Source organism: Perognathus longimembris, chromosome 8, assembly GCF_023159225.1.
Source record: "Perognathus longimembris pacificus isolate PPM17 chromosome 8, ASM2315922v1, whole genome shotgun sequence".
Lineage (NCBI taxonomy): Eukaryota > Metazoa > Chordata > Mammalia > Rodentia > Heteromyidae > Perognathus > Perognathus longimembris.
This window is the reverse complement of record NC_063168.1, coordinates 73,091,719-73,109,217: the sequence shown is the minus strand read 5'-3', so window position 1 is coordinate 73,109,217 and position 17,499 is coordinate 73,091,719. Positions and strand designations below refer to the sequence as shown.

The 17,499-nt window shown below is 45.7% G+C and overlaps 1 protein-coding gene across 1 annotated transcript in view; it reads left to right on the top strand.

Moving 5' to 3' along the window:
- Positions 1-5,433: 5,433 nt before the first annotated feature.
- Taf1b (TATA-box binding protein associated factor, RNA polymerase I subunit B) overlaps positions 5,434-17,499 on the top strand; it is a 55,845-nt gene continuing 43,779 nt past the window's right edge. The window contains exons 1-5 of the mRNA XM_048353430.1: positions 5,434-5,537; positions 7,156-7,254; positions 11,138-11,222; positions 14,584-14,681; positions 15,136-15,231. Of these exons, the coding sequence (XP_048209387.1) occupies positions 5,520-5,537; positions 7,156-7,254; positions 11,138-11,222; positions 14,584-14,681; positions 15,136-15,231 (396 nt within the window). The 5' untranslated portion in view covers positions 5,434-5,519. The remainder of the gene's footprint in view (positions 5,538-7,155; positions 7,255-11,137; positions 11,223-14,583; positions 14,682-15,135; positions 15,232-17,499) is intronic.

The window sequence follows — 17,499 nt, the reverse complement described above, 5'->3', positions numbered from 1 at the left end:
CTGGGGGGCTCTGCCCTCCTGTGCGGGTGCGCCTATCAGAGTGGGCGCTGCCGCTGGGGGGCCCTGCCCACTTGTGCAAAGTGTGTCTACCACAGTGGGTGCTGCCGCTGGGGGGCTCTGCCCACCTGTGCGGGGTACGCCTACCAGAGCAGGCCCCGGGTTGTTGGGGTGTGCTTGTGCCCTCCTGCGAGTTTGCTGTGGGGGGCAGTATGTGTGGGCCCCAGTGGGATCAAGTGTCCGGGCGCGGGTTGGTGCCCACAGACTCTGCGCCTCCGCTGTGAGGGGGGCGTGTGATCAAGCCCAGGTTTCCTTGCTGGGCTGGTATTGCCCACCAGCTAGCCTGTGACTTTTGTTCAAAAAGTCCACGAGGCCCAGGCGCCTCAGGTGAGGCTTCCAATGCCTGCTGTCCCCGGGGCCCCTGTTGGGGGCATGGCCGGTGCAGCCGGTTCAGGCTCCTCTGCTGCCTTGGCGCTGCTCCACCCCTCCCCTGCTAGCTCCTGTCTTCCCAGAGTCTGAAGGGACCTTTTGCCGCCTGATTTGGGGGTTCTTTGTTCCCTCGGGGTGGGGAGGGGGAGGGAGGGAGCTCTAGCTTCTTTGTAGGGTTTGGGTCTCTGATAGCTGGTCTCCCGTTGGGTGGGGGGGGGGGGGTAATGGGGGACTCACTGGTCCTGGATTGTGTGTGTGTCCGCACTGCTGTTGGCCCTTGGGGGTGGGGTGCTGGGGTGTGGCGAATGGTCATTTGGTGGCGGTGGCCCCGGCTCTCCCCTTCTGCACTGCCCGGTTTCCCCGCCGCTCACGTCCAATCCTGGCCGTGTGGTCCCGCATCTCCCGTCTGCTGCCATCTATCTCGATTGGTCCACGCTCCCCCTGGGGTCCGTGGCGTCCCGCTGTCTGGACTCTGCGCTCCTGGCATGACTTTTTGGCAGTCGATTTGTTGGCGCTGGGTCCCCTTTCCCAGCCTGGCCCTGTTCGGGCCAGGGTCGGCGGGTGAGGGGAGGGTACCCCAGAAATTTTCCAGCTCCGTGCAGGTTATAGGCTCTTCTTTTTTTATTTTTTTTTTTCATTTCCTGCGTTTCTCTGTTGCTTCTGGCTGCTGGGTTTGCTGGGCTCTTGATGGGGTGTTGGGTGCTGGAGTTCCCAGCTCGCTATTCAGTTGGAGCGAGTTGGGGTGCCTCCCTACTGTGGTGGTGCCATCTTCCTTCTCCCATAAAGGCTCTTAACACGCACTATAGCCTTGAGCTGTCCTGGGTGCAGATTCCTAGACATCACCTCACCATGGCCTTGAACAGTAGTCATACAGGCAGGCCCCAGGTCAGGTCACATTGTGTTCCATTGACCCTGGAATGTGAACAGCAAGCTGACTGGATCCCAGAGGTGTGCACAGTATTAGGCATCCAATCAGAGGGGGCTTAAGGACTCATGGAAAGCTGATTGGGTCTGAGGACTGATGTGGCCCATGGGCTGTCCAATGATCTCAAGAGTCACATAGTTCTCTCTTAGAGACGTATTAACCCCTGAACAATACCCCCAGGCGGTGCCCTCCCTTGGGTCCCCTCCCGTCTAGCAGGAGCTCTGTTTTTCTTTTTCTCCAATAACTCTTCATCATTTTACTTCTTCCTCTCTGTCTGTGGACTCATACTTTAAAACCACAGAGAAAAAGGACCCGATCCAGATTTTACAATTTTTCAGTATCACTCTTGTAGCCTAAATATTGGCCTCCCTGGGGTGAACAACATGAACCTTATTCTAGTAACATTATTACATCTTCAATAAAATTAATGTCATCAATACCCCATACTCAAAGGAGTGTGGTGCATTTTAAGAAACTTGTGCTTTAAAGCTGGGTGCCAGTGGCTCACGCCTGAACTCTAGCCTGGGCACTGTTCCAGAGCTTTTTTGCTCAAGGCTAGTCCTCAACCACTTGAGCTACAGCTCCATTTCCACCTTTTTGTGGTTAGAGATGAGTCTCATGGACTGTTCTGCTCAGGCTGGCTTTTAACTATAATCCTCAGGTATGAGCCTCCTGAATAGCTAGGATTACAGGTGTGACCCACTAGTACCTGGTTATTGTTGTTTTTTTAAGCAGATGGTTTGGCTGTTCAGGTACACTGTCTGACTATCAGCTCTGCAGGCCCAGAAGACCTTCAAGTCTTTCCCAACCCTCTGGTCTCACAACCACCTCTCACCCTTTACCCCCAAGGTCTCACTAGCTGCCTTTTGCTTCCTAAACATTCTAGCTGGATTCTTCCTCTGGGCCTTTTTATCTCCTCAGGATCTATTCCCTCCCCTTCCCTTCTTTTTCTTTCCTCTCTGGCCTTTCTTTCCCTTTCTCTCCTTCCTTCCTTTCATTCTGTCTCTTTCCTTCCTTCCCTCCTCTTTTTCTTTTCCCTTTCCTAAACAGAAATACTTGCTCAGGAAGAGTAGAGCTTGCCCACACTGGCTGGCTTCCTCTTCCTTCTGCTTTTTCTCCCTCTGGGCCCCCAGCCTAGTGGGTGATGGCACTCACATTAACTTGCTGTCACGTCAACTGTGTCAGGAAAGAACCTCGCAGACACACCCACAAGTTTGTTCTACTGTTCTAGGCATCTCTCAATCCAATCCAACTGACGATCAAAATGAAGCATCACAATGTTCTTGCACACCTTGGTCCCTGGTAACCCCAAGTCCAGTGGCCATCTAGGAGATGGGAAGGTGACCCCACCTTCCCGCCACTGCAGCTGCCAGAAGCAGGGGCCCTGGTAGTGGACACGCTTGGCTTCTAGGACATCAGGGGCCAGAACATGTGTTCTTGTGCTCTGCTGGCTCCAGCCCTCGGACTGTGTGGACGATCCTAGCCTTAGTGATGGTGTCCAGGCTCTCTACTCCCACATGTGTGCTTGCCAGGGTTCCATTTCTCCTGGATACCCGTGTCATCTAATCCACTCGAACACATTTCACAGTGAATTCTGCTTTTTAATTCCAGATTACATAAGTCTTGCTGCCCCAGCAAATGCCAACTGCCCTCTAACCACAGATCAGCCTGAAAGGTTTGCAGTCATTCCTGATTCTGCTCTTCCACTTCCCACATGCAATGGAGCTGGAAAGGCTTTGTGCTTGGACCATAGGTATGTCTAGAAGTTCACCTCTTCTCTTCAGCATCACTACTGTCACCCAGTTGTCATCCCACACCTAGGGTTTTGGTTTTGAGCTTATGTCACCCAGGCTGCTCTAGAACTCACAACCCTCCTGCCTAAAGCTGTAGTTGCGCTCGGATGCTGAACTTCCACTCCTGTATGATTTCAATGCTGTGCTTCTTTACAACCTGTTCTCCACATACCCACACCATTAAGCCATACTCCCAGCCCTTTACTCCAGTCCACAAGGCCTTCCTTCCTGGCATTCTTTCTGGCCACAAGTAGCTCATCGTGGGAAGGCCACTTTTCTGTCTCAAGGTCTGTGCACCAGAGTGCTTTTACCCAAGTTATCATATGGCTAGGTCCCCCACTGCTCCTAAATCGCTTTTCAAACATCACTGATATCAGAAGTCTTCCAGAACCTCCTATCTGAAACACCAACTCCATAACAGGTTTTTTTTTTTTCTCACAAAAAAAACAGTAACTATTTATTGGGGCTGGGGATATGGCCTAGTGGCAAGAGCACTTGCCTCGTATACATGAAGCCCTGGGTTCGATTCCCCAGCACCACATATACAGAAAATGGCCAGAAGTGGCGCTGTGACTCAAGTGGCAGCGTGCTAGCCTTGAGCAAAAAGAAGCCAGGGACAGTGCTGAGGCCCTGAGTCCAAGGCCCAGGACTGGCAAAAAAAAAAAAGAAAGAAAATAGTAACTATTTATTACATATTTGTTATATGTCTCCTCCACCTACAGAGTGTTGGCTTTATGGGTTAGATGTTTTTGTTGTTGTTCTTTGCTCTGGTCCCTAAAAGAGCTAACACAGAGCCTGGCACACACCTGACATTCCTTGTTTAATGTGTGAAGAAATCGCTGTTTAGCCAGACACCAGTGGCTCATGCCTGTAATCCTAGCTACTCAGGCGATTAAGAACTAAGGTTCAAAGCTAGCCCAGGCAGAAAAGTGCATTAGACTCTTACCTCCAATTAAGTAGCAAAAAGCTGGAAATGGAGTGTTAGAGGGCTAGCTTTGAACCAAAAAGCTAGGAGGCAGTGCCCAGGCCTTTCGTTCAAGCCCTAGTACACACATGTGAAATCTTTCACAGCTTAAGTAGTACTATTATTTTTGGTGAAAGTAAGTTATCCAAATGTTTAGCTCATCATTTGAATGTTTCTGTGATCCGCACCACCAGAACAGTCCTACGTGTGTACAATTAAGGCATCAAGATAGAGAGGTTGTCTATTCCAACACCCCTTTAGGTTTTTATTCCATCACTGTTCTGCTTTAAAGGCCAACTTCTCCAGCATGGCTATCTATGACTACGGAACCTGCCACTCCAATACCTTAGGCGCACACGGGTCATCTCACCTCTCCAGGACGAGAGGCAGGAAGACTTGAGAGCTCCAGGTCAGCATGAGCTACTTTGTGAAGCTGCCTCAGAAAACACAACAAACAAACAAAAACCACACCCAACAAGATGAGCTGGGTGCCGGTGGCTCACACCGGGTCATCCTAAGCTACTCAAGAGGCTGGGATCTGAGAACTGCGGTTCTCAGCCAGCCTCGGCAGCAAAGTCTCGGTGAGACTCTTATCCACAATGAGCCACCAGAAAGCCGGAAGCGGAGCCGTGGGGCATTCGAAGTGGTCGAGTGCCAGCCTGGAGCAAAAATAAATAAATAAACAAACAAAGCTCAGGGAAAACAATGCTTTTTTTTTTTTTCCCCAAACGTGTACTCGTTGGCATCCTCTAGAGACCGTTCCCGTCGTCTAGGGTGCTTCTAGCGACGGGTCGGTTACTTTCGCTTTCCTTCTCGGCCTAGCCAAGCGCTGCCTCCGGTCTGCGGAGCCTTCCCGCGGGGCGCTTCCCCCTTCGTGCTCCCCACTCCGTGCTCCCCCTCCGCGCCTCGCACGCCCGGTTCTCGCGGGGCGGCCCCGGCCTGCCCTTCCCCGCCTCAGCCACGCCTGCCCGGGCTGGGAGCCGCACTCTCCCGCCCCACCCCACCCCCCCCCCCGGCACGGCCAGGACCGCGGGCGGGCCGGAGCCCCCCGGCGCCCCGCTGCACGCTTGCCTTGCCTTTTGTTTATTTAAAACCTCCACGCAGGAACGTGGGTGTCGCGTGAGCCCCGCGCAGGCCTCGAGCCCTCCCCGTCGCGGGCCCGCGCTCACGCCGCACCGCCGGGCCGCCCGCACGTGGGCCTCACGGAATCCCGCGAGAGCGAAGCCCGCGGCCGTCGGCGCCGCCCCCCTGGCCCGTCATTGGCTGGCTACATTACGCGAGGGCTGCCGTGCGGCGGAACCCAAAGTCAGGAGCTGCGCCAGTTCCCGACCGGAAGTTCCCACACGCCGCGACCGGAAGTGGCCTTGCTGCCGGGGTAACGGGACTCGGTAGCCGTGGGGGCGGCGCCGTGATGGACCGCGAGGAGACGGTGAGGCGGCGGCGGCGGCGGAGGAGGAGGAGAGGGCTTGTCTCGACAGCGGGGGCGAGGGGAGGGAGGTGGAGGTGCAGCGGTAGGAAGAGGCCGACCGGCTGGGGGGGGGGTGGGGCGGAGAGAAAGCCGGCGAGCCGCGGGGTGGGCCCGGCGGGCGCGTGTGTGCGGGGAACTCGGGAAGGAGGTGGAGGCCGTGGCGGGGAGGGGCTGGCGGGGGAGGTTCGGACCGGGAGGGCGGTCGGGAGGCCGGAGTGCTGGTGGCCGGGGGCGTGTTCAGGGAGGAGGGTGAAGTGCCGGGCTGGTGGGGTGGCCAGCCCCACTCAGCTCGTCCTTTATCCACGGAGCCACCTGCAGTTCCCGTCCCTGCCGAGGTGGGTCCGGGTGGATCAGGGCCCGGAACCCCAGTGCCTGCAGGCGACCTCGGTCACTCTGCGGGAAGCCTGGCCATGTCTGCTACAGGGATTTGAAATTCGGGTTTGCCGGCCAGCCCCTTCCTCCCAGTGTTGTTGTCAGTCAGTGCTAGATCACTGGAAAAAAAAAAAATAGACCAAGTTGTCAGAGTCGTCATGAATTTTTGACTTGCTACATAAAGTGCTGCACCTAAGTGGGGTTATGTGAATATTCAATAATTAGGTCTATCATAATAAGCATCAAGGGCTGGGGATATGGCCTAGTGGCAAGAGAGCTTGCCTCGTATACATGAGGCCCTGGGTTCGATTCCCCAGCACCACATATACAGAAAACAGCCAGAAGTGGCGCTGTGGCTCAAGTGGCAGAGTGCTAGCCTTGAGCAAAAAAAGAAGCCAGGGACAGTGCTCAGGCCCTGAGTCCAAGGCCCAGGACTGGCCAAAAAAAACAGAAAAAACAAAACAAAAATAATAAGCATCAATAAATTGGGAATCAAAGTATTTGTGTACAAACAGTATGTATAATAGGTGCTCGATAAATGTTAATTGAACTGGGCACTGGTTGTTCAAACCTGTAATCCTAGGTACTCAGGAAGCTGAGATTTGAGGATTGAGGTTTGAAGCCAGCTCAGGCAAGAGAAAAGTTGGCGAGACCCTTTTCTCCAATTAACCACCGAAAAGCCACAAGTGGAGGTTTGACTCAAGTACTAGAGCACCAGCCTTGAGCAAAAAAAAGACAAAGGATAGCACCCAGACTTTGCTTTCAAGCCCCAGTACAAGTACAAAAGATGTTAATTGGATGATGGGTGATTGATATCTAGATGCCAAATGGATAAAATTTGCCACAAGACGTACATGTATGCTCTGAGTAGACACCATGACTTTTGCTTCCTATTGAGTCTCCTCGCCCAGTTAAATGTCTAGTAAGTACCCTTTATACTACTGAATGAATAAACCAGAACTTGAAATAACTAAAAAAAAAAAAAAATCTAAGTTCCTCCGCACTCTTTAGTGTCCTAGAGGAAGTTCCAAATGCTATTTCTAATTTTGTCATCTTTCATGTTTTATTTGAAAGTTCAATTTGTTCAATTTTCTATAATTTTTTCCATGTATTAGGATATAATTGCTAGGAGTCCTTTAAGAACTGAAGGGTTTGGATATATGTGTTGAAGTAGGTTTGATAGTAATATCTCTGTATTCTCTCATAGAAAGAGTTTAAAGAACGGTGTTCCCAGTGTGCTGCTGTCTCCTGGGGTCTCACTGATGAAGGCAAATATTATTGCACTTCTTGCCACAATGTTACAGAGGTAAGTTCCAGATACCATTTATGATACCATTTGTGAATTCATTTATGTTTTTGAAATTGCATTTTTTAAAGTGACATGTACCTAGTTTCTCTCATGTTGTGTTTTATCTCAATTCCAAGAATTTAAGTAGTTTTCAAGTGGTCACTCTTGATTTAAGAAATTTGTAAACAGATCAAAAATGATATTTTCAAAGTACATTGAGCCACATTTATAAAGTTTTGATCCTGTATGGTTTAAGGAGAAATAACTAGTATTGTACTTAAAAACTGATGTTTGTTTTTATTACTACTTAAGAGTTTTAAGTGTGTTGTACTAGCTTAGAAATGTTAGGAGTATTGGAAATGCCCTTCATTGTCATTGTGTCTTTGTGTAGTACCTTTAAAAAAAAAAAGTGTTTTTGTTAGTTTGGTGATACTAGGATTTGAACTCAGGGGCCTTGCGTATGCTAGGCAGGTGCTCTACCACTTGAGCCATGCTTCCAGCTCTTTTTGCTTTAGTTGTTTTTCCAATAGAGTCTTATGTTTATGCCTTGGCCAGTCTGGAGGACAATCTTTTTATTTACCCTTCCCATGTAGCTAGAATGACAGGCACATGCTGTCGTGCCCGAGTTTTTTTGTGTGGCTGTGTGCTGGGTCTGGGTGCTCTCCCTTAGCTTTTTCCACTTAAAGCTGAGCTACCTCTTGAACCACATATCCACTTCTGGCTTTTCAGTGATAGAAGTCTCATGGACTTTTCTGCCCAGACTCAGTTCGAACCACAATCCTCAGATCTCAGCCTCACATGTAGCCAGGATTACTGCTCTGAGCCACCGGCACCCAGCCAACTTTTAAAAAATGGATCCAGATGAGATCTTTTAACTTTTTGCCTGGGCTGGTCTTAAACCAGAAGTCTCCTAAATCTATGCCTCCCGAGTCGCTAGGAATATAGATGCACGCCACCAAACCCAGCAACAAAAATGTTTTCTTATCTGATTTCCTCCTTATGAGATATCATCATATAAATACATATATATTCATAAATAGAACAAATAAGGCTCACAAATTGGGTTTGCCAAAGTCACACAGAGTTTTGAGGCAGGAATTGAACCTGGGTTTTCCAACTCTAGGCTTCATTTCACCTCATCACACCTGTTTCTTAAAATAGATACTGTCCCGTGTGACCTTGGTAGGTTGCTGCCTGCACCTGTTCTGTTGGCCACAGCTTCAGGCCAGTATAACCAAAATAATCAAGGGTATGGGCAGTCTGCCGCTAGACAGGCTAACCGTGTCAGTATGCTTCCCTGTAGAGAAGTATTTGCTGAAAATCTATTGAGCCAGGTGAAACAAATTCACCTTCACCATATAGCTAAGGAAGTCTGGTTGGTACAAATAAATGTGATTGGGCTTTAGCATGGAGTCAAAGAGGCTAACTTACCTTCTTTAAGAAGTTAAAAACCTGTGGATTCCTCTTTGGGGCCCCTCTCCAAATGGAGGGGTTTGCTTCTTTTGTGACTTTCTGTTACTTTTTCAAATAAACTTACTCTTTTTAACTTAAATAAGAAAAAGAAAGCAAGAAATTAAAAACCTGGACAAAGTCTATGAAACAAGTGAGACAAATTTTCCTTGAGAAAAGTAGGAGCTATAGCTTACAACTCTGTCAAACGATGGTTTTCCTCAGCATAGCAATCTTTCTGCAGTGTGTAGCAGAAATCCTTATGGTCTCGTTAGTCAGATAGGATAGTAACAATATGCATACTTACCAAAGAAGCTTGTTGGGGTGATGGTAATATTCTTGATTATGGCAATGATGTTATAGATACACACACAAAGCTCAAGATGTATATAAATACATACACATACACACACCCGTCAGATTGTACACTTGAACTGTACTCTGTGTGGTCCTCTCCTTTGATGGGTGTGAAGGCACACTGAGTAGTTTCACTTACTGTTACCTTTGCACTGCAGAAATGTACATGGGGAAGGAAGATTGTGTCTTAAGGAACTATTTGCCAGTAGCAGATACAACCAGTATACTACTTTTATAGGCGCTGAATTACCATAACTACTTACTTCTTTTATTTTTGTCTGTGTTAGTGTTTCTGTCAGATTAAATTTGCTATAGTCACTAACTTGAAAGATCCTAATACCACTACCTAGCTCTACATATCAAAGACTGTCAGCCCACAAGGAGTAAATTGTCAAGAACGTGCAGTTCTTGATGGTGAGAAACATATACATATGTGTATGTGTGTGTACGTGTGTGCATATGTAGAACCTGCATGTGTGTGCACGTACGTATATAGAGAATCTAGTGCTTCATGTTAGAGGAGCACTCTTACACTGAAGAGCATTCTCAGCCCCAACCTATTTTTTATGAATAAGATAGTCCTAGCTCGGAGCCTTCCTTCCATACAATGGGCAAATCTGTTGCACAACTTCAAGTGGTTACTTTATGGCGGTCCAGGCATGCTCACAACATGGAATAGGATGTGAATGGTGCTCCTTGGAGTGAGGTGGTGTTGAAATCCTGTGGGTGGGGAGGGCCAGTGAGACATGGAGGTCATGGGACAGCTTGCTAGGACTATTGCCCTGTTGCTGTCATTGCCCTTCAGTTTACTCTGTGTATGTCTTGTAACTCCAGGCCTCCTGTCTGGTCTGAGCAAAGGCATTCTGAGGTGGTAAAAGAACCACAGAGTTTATCCCCGTGGGTTTTTTGTTTGTTTGTGCCAGTCCTAGGGCTTGAACTAAGGGCCTAGGCACTTTCCCTGAGGTTTTATGCTCAAGGTTAGCGCTCTACTACTTGAGCCACAGCTCCACTTCCAGCTTTTTAGTGGCTTAATTAAAGGAGATAAGAGTCTCATGGATCTTCCTGCCTGGGGTGGCTTCAAACTGTGATCATCAGATCTCAGCCTCCTGAGTCACTAGGGCTACAGCTGTGAGCCACCAGTGCCCAGCTATCCCTGTGTGTTTTATCCAGGGAAAAACAATGAGGTCTTAAATCATACCAATTTAGACCAGTAGATCTTTTTTCAAGCATTATATGGGTACTTAATAAAAGTGTATGTTAGAATGTATGAGTTTAATAATGTTTATTTTATGAATTCATTTATTTAATTTGTGCTGGCCCTGGGGCTTGAACTCAGGGCCTGGGAGCTATCCCTGAGCTTTTTCAATCAAGGCTAATGTTCTGCCACTTTGAGCCACAACTCTACCTCTGGTTTTCTGGTGGTTAATTGAAGAGTCTCATGGACTTTCCTGCCTGGGCTGACTTTTAACTCAATCCTCAGGTTATCAGTCTCCTAAGTTGTTAGGATTACAGGTGTGAGCCACTGTTGCCCAGCTTAACAGATTTTTTAATGATTATAAGAGTAATGCACAAGCTTATTGGAGAAAATTTGGAAATTGTGAAGATGAAAACCCCTATTACCAGTGATCTCAATACACAATTCAGTAACCGCTTCTTATTCTAGGCTGTCTCTCTCTGTCCCTCTCCTCCCCTTCTCTCTCTTCCTCCCCCCTTCTCTATCCCTTTCTGTGTACAGGAGGGGAAAGGAAGACTTGAGTACTACTGAAACTTTTCTATTAATTTTTTCTGTGTTATTGTAAACATGCATATATTTTGATTGACTCTGTAAATGTTCCACATATAACCATTTTGGTAATTTAATGACCTATAGCTCCAGTTTGAGATTGCTGTTTAAGAATTGGATACATTTTTAATGAAAAAGCAATTTAAGGATTAACCAGAATGTTATAATTTATATAATTTTCCTTATGTTACTATAATTAGTCTAATCACTCACAATTTGATTCTTTAATAGTTCCACAAAACATACTTGAAAATAGGTTTAGAGGGATGCAAAACTTTCTTCAAAACTTTCTTCTGTCTTTGTTTCCCACAGAGATCTAAGGAAGTTGTAGACACGGCTGTTCCCAATACCAAGATAAAAGCCATCAGCAGGGGGCTGAAAACTAAAAGAAAGCTTGGTAAGACCTTCATCTCTACTTACTGTTCTTTATTTGCATCTTTACAAAGCTGAATGATGGATTCTAAGTAGATTCCAGAGCAAATTCCTGATTTGAAAGCATATATACTACAGTATAGAATCATGGTAAAATTAGAAGCAGCGAGGATGTATTAAAATAAAACCCAGCTTCTGTCAGGGAGTTTCATTTCTAGTAGAGCAACTATTATGCAAAAGATAGTAATAGCAAAGGGGGCATGTGTTCTTTTTCTCTGCTGGCATAGGGTCTTCTGTTATGAATATGACTTTCTGTGTTTTTGAAGCAAAATGCTTATTTTTCGAATCGATTCACCCATGGAATTATCAGAGTGGATGATTTAAATATGATACTCAACTTTTAGAAACTCACTTTTCCTACTGAATTTTGCACACACTTTTGAAATGGGGAAGTTTGTTTTCCCTTAGAATGGCTCAGCATGAGTGTGGGTGGCAAGCTCACCTGTTTGAGTCCAGTGGAGAGGGCCTGAGGCCACCTGCCCAGGACCAGCTTCTCATATGGAACCAGGGTAGTGTTAATAGCACATTCGCCTACAGGGAGTAGTTTTGTGGTTTGTTTTGTTTGCTCCTGGTTTTGAATTCAGGGCCTTATACTTACTAGGCAGGTGCTTTACCACTTGAGCCATGCACCAGACCAATGTGAAGAAGTTTTAAGGGTACGTGTATGTTATGTATGTATGTGTGTATACATGTACGTATATAATACGTGTATACATAATGAAATACTTTGATATTCTTAGATGAAATACAGGGAATGCAATGACTTTTTTGGACTGAAACCTAATTAATTATTAAATTTTTATCAAAGTAAAACCTATAATTCAGACTCAACATATTCAAGTGATTAAAACATATAGGTTAGAGGTTGGAGGTGTGGGAGTTGGTAAAATGCTAGGCAGTGAGCAAAAGCACCAGGTGCCAAGTTTGAGTCCCATTCTCAGACCAAACAATAAATAAAGTATATAGCTTAAACTTGAAATTATGTAAGGAACCTTGGTTGCTTCCTTGGGAATTAAATTTCTTATTGTCAAACTTGTTACCCTTAAGTTTCTTTTGTGAAACGTAAAATGGGAACACAGACTCAGGAATTAAAACAGTTTTATGCCTTGTGTGTAGGAACAGTGTGCAAAGTATACAGCTTGAGGAGGTGGAACTCTTAACTTTCGGATCCATCACAATTGCAGGCTTTCTGTTACATTGCCTGGGAGCCTGTGCAGGAAGGAACGGGGAGTGGTGGGGCCCGGAGGGAGACCCAGTGACGTTTGGGGAAGGAAGAGGATTCTAGTCCTCTGCCATGTGCAGCAAGAAGGGACCTAAGAGTCAGTGACGCACTACAGAAGCTGTGTATTAAAAGCCTCGATGATATGCTTCTCCTAGTTACAGAATTTGACAACAGTAGGAATAAATTGGATGGGGTGGGGGCTTCACAGATTTTAGCTTCTTCTTCTTCTTTTTTTTTTTTTTTTTTTTGCCAATCCTGGGGCTTGAATCAGGGCCCAGGGCTCTGTCCCTGAGCCTCTCTGCACTCTACCACTTGAGCCACAGCACTAACTTCCAGACTTTTCTGTTTGTGTGGTACCGAGGAATCCAACCCAGGGCTTCATGCATGCTAGGCGAGCACTCTACCACTAAGCCACATTCCCAGCCCCAGATTTTAGCATTTGTATAACTGGTCATTACAGTAGTTTAACAGTATCTGTGTTTTGTTGTGGAGGCAGGTTTCTTTATAATCTCAGGGTTGTTTCAGGGGTTAACAAAAATAGCCTGCTTCTACCCAGCACAGAGTTGGCGCCTAGGCAGACACCAGCGTGCCTTTCCTTAATTTCAGTTTTTCCCTATAACTTAGGACCAGTTCTATAAAAACAGAATGGTGTTTTTGTTGTTGTGTTCTTTAGGGTTTTTTTTTTTTTTGTTTTCTGCTTTTACAGCCCTGTACTCCTGGACCACCAATTCTTGGCTCTTGATATTTGCTTATTTGCTCACCAAATATTCTATATTGGAAGAAAACTTTTGGAAGCAATGACAGTATTTTCATATAAAATTCGTTCAGTAAAGTACATTTTTAAAGCCAGGCATGATTCATGCCTGTAATCCCAGCTGCTCAAGTGATAGAGATCAGAAGGATCTTTCCTTTGAGACTGGCTTAGGTAAAAAGTTATTGAGAGCCTTCACCTCAGCAAACAAGCTGGGCTTGGTGGTGCATACCTATAGTCCCACCTGTGCAGGAGGCGTACATAGAAGTATCATTGTTCCAAAGTTGGCCTGGACAGAGCCTCTCTGAAAAATCACCCAAAGCAAAAAGGACTGGAGGTGTGCTTCAAATGGGTGCTTCAAATGGTACAGTACCTGCTTAGCAAACCTAAGGCCCTGAGTTCAAACCCCAAGTACCACCACCAAAACAAACAAAAAACCTAATCACCTTCCCTCCTACTTTTTTTCTTTTTTTTTTTTTTTGGTGGGGGTGGCGGTGTGCCAGTTCTGTGACTTGAACTCAGGGCCCGGGCACTGTCCCTGAGCTTTTTTGCTCAAGACCAGCATTCTACCACTTGAGCCACAGCTCTTCACCTTTTCTTGTGTGTTGTGGTAAATTGGAGATGAGTCTTTTTGGACTTACCTGCCCATCCTGGCTTTGAATGTGATCCTCAGATCACAGCCTCCTGTCACCAGCACACAGCGCTCTCTCTCTCTCTCTCTCTCTCTCTCTCTCTCTCTCTCTCTCTCTCTCTCTCTTCCCCCCCTTTATCTCTCTCTCTTCCCCCCCCCTCTCGTTAGTTATGGGGCTTATACTCAGAGCCTGGGTGTTGTCCCTGGGCCTCTTTGTGCTCGAGACTAGCACTCTGCCACTTGAGCCACGGTACCACTTCTGGCTTTTGAGTGGTTATTTGGAGCTAAGAGTTTCACTGGGACTTTTCTGCCCAAGCTGGCTTTGAACCTTGATCCTCAGATCTCAGCCTTCTGACTAGCGTGGATTACAGGCGTGAGCCACTGGCACCCAGCTTCGCTTATATTTTTATAGCTTAAATTTTGCTTTTTTTGTTTTTTAACTTGAACTTCACTTGTTTTCTTTTAAACACAGGACTTTTTCTGCTTTTGATGTTAATTTTTTAATGTTAGATAATTGGAACAAAAGCTGATAAATTATACATAATGCTTCGTTTTAACATGCCTGTACAGATTTACCAGATTGAAAAGAGAATGTAAGAATAGAATAGAAACAATTTTCAAGGAAGAGAACAAAAGAATTTCAAGTTGTGTAACGGATTGTGTGTATGAACATCACAGTAAATTGGGGATAAAATTTGTAAAACATGTTGTTTATCATTTAGAAAAAGGCTGTGATTGGTATGTGTGTGAAGGTTTTCAGTACATACTTTACCACCAAGCTGAAGCCCTGAAGACCCTTGGAGTAGGCCCAGAGTTCAAGGTAAGTCAGTCTGTCACGATGTTAGCTTCCATTTCATTGCTTGGAGAGGAAGGCTCAGAGTAGAATTAAGGAGGAACCAGTCCTACCCCCAGGGGCTTTGCTCTGACCAGAAAGGCATCAGGTGTAAGTTTTTTTTCTTTTTCTGGTCCTTAATTTACTAAATACATAAAAGGAAGCGCTTCTGTTAGGTGGTCTTGATGTGTTCCTTCTCTAAAATCTAAGATTAAAAGGGATCTTAGGAAACCTGGAGTTTAACCTCGAGCCATAAAAATAAAAAAGAACTTACTGTATTCAGTGTTTTCCATGTACATGATAGTGGTGAGGATCTTTTAAAGAAAAGGCAGGTGAGGTGAGGGCACATGTAGGTGGAAGGCAGTAGTAAACTACAAGAGCTTCTCTGGCACAGATGTGCCTGTGTGTGTCACCTTCTCTCACTGACCACTTGTTTCTTTAGAATGAAGTTTTACATAATTTGTGGAAGCGCTACCTTGAGAAGAGCAAGCAAGCATATTGTAAGAACCCAGTGTATACCCGTAGAAGGCAAGTGAAGGTGAGTCTGCAGGCGGAACTGACAGACCTGGCGTGGGATGGAGAAGTGACATGAGGCTGTGTTTCCTTTGTGTCTGTGATTGTAGTGTTTGTCAGGACTTCCAGTGAAGAGACTTCTCAGATAGTCCAGAAGAAGGCTTCCTGATTGCGACACCCCTATGTGAAACCAAAAGGAATGTCTAAGTTAACTTTGCAGACGGGAGCTAAAGGGATTTCTCCTCCCTTTCTTCCTGGTTCCCTCCTTTTCTCCGCTGCTGAGAATCAAACCCAGGGATGTGTTAAGCACTCTACCACTGCATGCATCCCCAGCCTAGAAGCTAAAGGGATTTCTGTGACTGTGCTATTAGAAGTGTCTTTGCATGTCTTACTCCTTTTGTGTGGTATACTACTTTACCTGGCATTTTAAGATTGAGCTCAATTAGCTCTTCTGAGACGCCTTGGTGTGAAGGAAAACAAATCTGGGTTCCCCCCTCCCCCATTGCTACTAGAGCATTTATATTTTTAGGAGTTTGTTCTTAAGTATTTCATAAATGTACCAGAGGGGCTGGGAATATGGCCTAGTGGCAAGAGTGCTTGACTCATATACATGAAGCCCTGGGTTCAATTCCCCAGCATCACATATATAGAAAACAGCCAGAAGTGTCGCTGTGGCTCAAGTGGCAGAGTGCTAGCCTTGAGCTAAAAAGAAGCCAGGGACAGTGCTCAGGCCCTGAATTCAAGCCCCAGGACTGGCAAATAAATAAAAGTAAAAATAAAAATAAATGTAACAGAGACTTTATTTGGGATTAAGGGACAGTTCCACTGCTGAGACAGGAGATGGCCAGGCTAGCTGATTGCTGACATGTTTGGGGTGTGGTTAAGAAGAGATCCTGAATCTGTTTGTTAGAATCTTGGGGAGGAATGTAGTTTAGTTTTCCTGTTTGGTTGCGTCCTGACAGGCTCCACATGGTGAGTTCAGTTTTGGACCCAGGACTGAAAGAACCAGGTTACTAGAAGTGAGCAAGGAGGCTTCTCAGAACTACTCAGGTGGCCTCAGTGGTGCTGGTCCCAAGAACCAGAAGTTCAGGGCAGTCAGGCCATACAAGACAGAGGGATTGCAAGGGTGGTAATCTAAAGAAGTCAATTGGGAAATACCCTTTTTAAAATATGAGGCAATTATTTTAAATAAGCCCAAGGAAAGTTATTTGAATTTACTAGAAAAACAGCATGTAATGATAATAGTTATGACACTTACGTTGTTGGTATTTTCCTGACAAGTGCTTGTCAAGAAAAGCAAAGGATGGTATGTGATTTTTTTTTTAGGTGACATTTTAAAAAAGGAAAATATTTCCAGACTAGTAATAACTTGATCTTTATGCACTGGAATGGAAAAATAAACATACATGGAGAAAAAGAATCAGAACCTGGGATTCTCTGTGACATTTCAATATTTTTAGGTTAGAATTTAAAAACAAAAATTTTGTTGGTGTGAGTGAACATATAGGGAAAACAGAAATAACAAGAAAACATTTCCATGATCATTTGCTTATGTTTTTCTTAACAAAAAACAGTGTCAGTATCACTAAAATCTTGATGAATAAGAAGTAAAAAAGTGAAAGTTTTATATAAACTTATAACATAAATTTTTTTTTTGTCTTTTCTTTTTTCGAACCCAGGACGTTGCACTTGCTAGGCAAGCACTTTGCCTATGAGCTACATCCCAGCCCTATAAACGTAAATTTTGTTGCAAGAGTATAAACTGTAGACTGAGTGTCGGTGGCTTATGTCTGTAACCCTAGCTACTCAAGAGCCTGGGTTCTAAAGATTGTGGTTTGAAGCCAGCCCAGGCAGAAAGGTCCCATGAGACTTCTCTCCAAAAAGTAGCAAGAAGCTAGAAGTGCAGCCATGACTCGCGTGATAGAGTGCTAGCCTTGAGTAAAAAAGCTAAGGGACAGCAGTGACCAGGCCGAGTTCAAGCCCCAGGATCAGCACTCTTTTTAAAAGAAAGGACACAGTTACTTTAAATTATATGCTTCTTGCATATCAGTTTGAGCCCCTGGGTTTGATCCCAACACTGCAAGAAAAATCAAAGCTTAGTCTTCTTAGTTTGGTTTATGACAGTATGGCCTCTCTACTCTAGCCCAGGGTGGCCTCAAACTCACTCCTCCTGCACCAGCCTCCTGAGTGCTGTCATTACACCTTTGTGCCACCATACCTGGCTAGTGGATGTTTCCTTAGTGCTTTGGATGTAGCTCTTCTAAGAAAGAAGAGAGGCCTGCATCTAAATCCT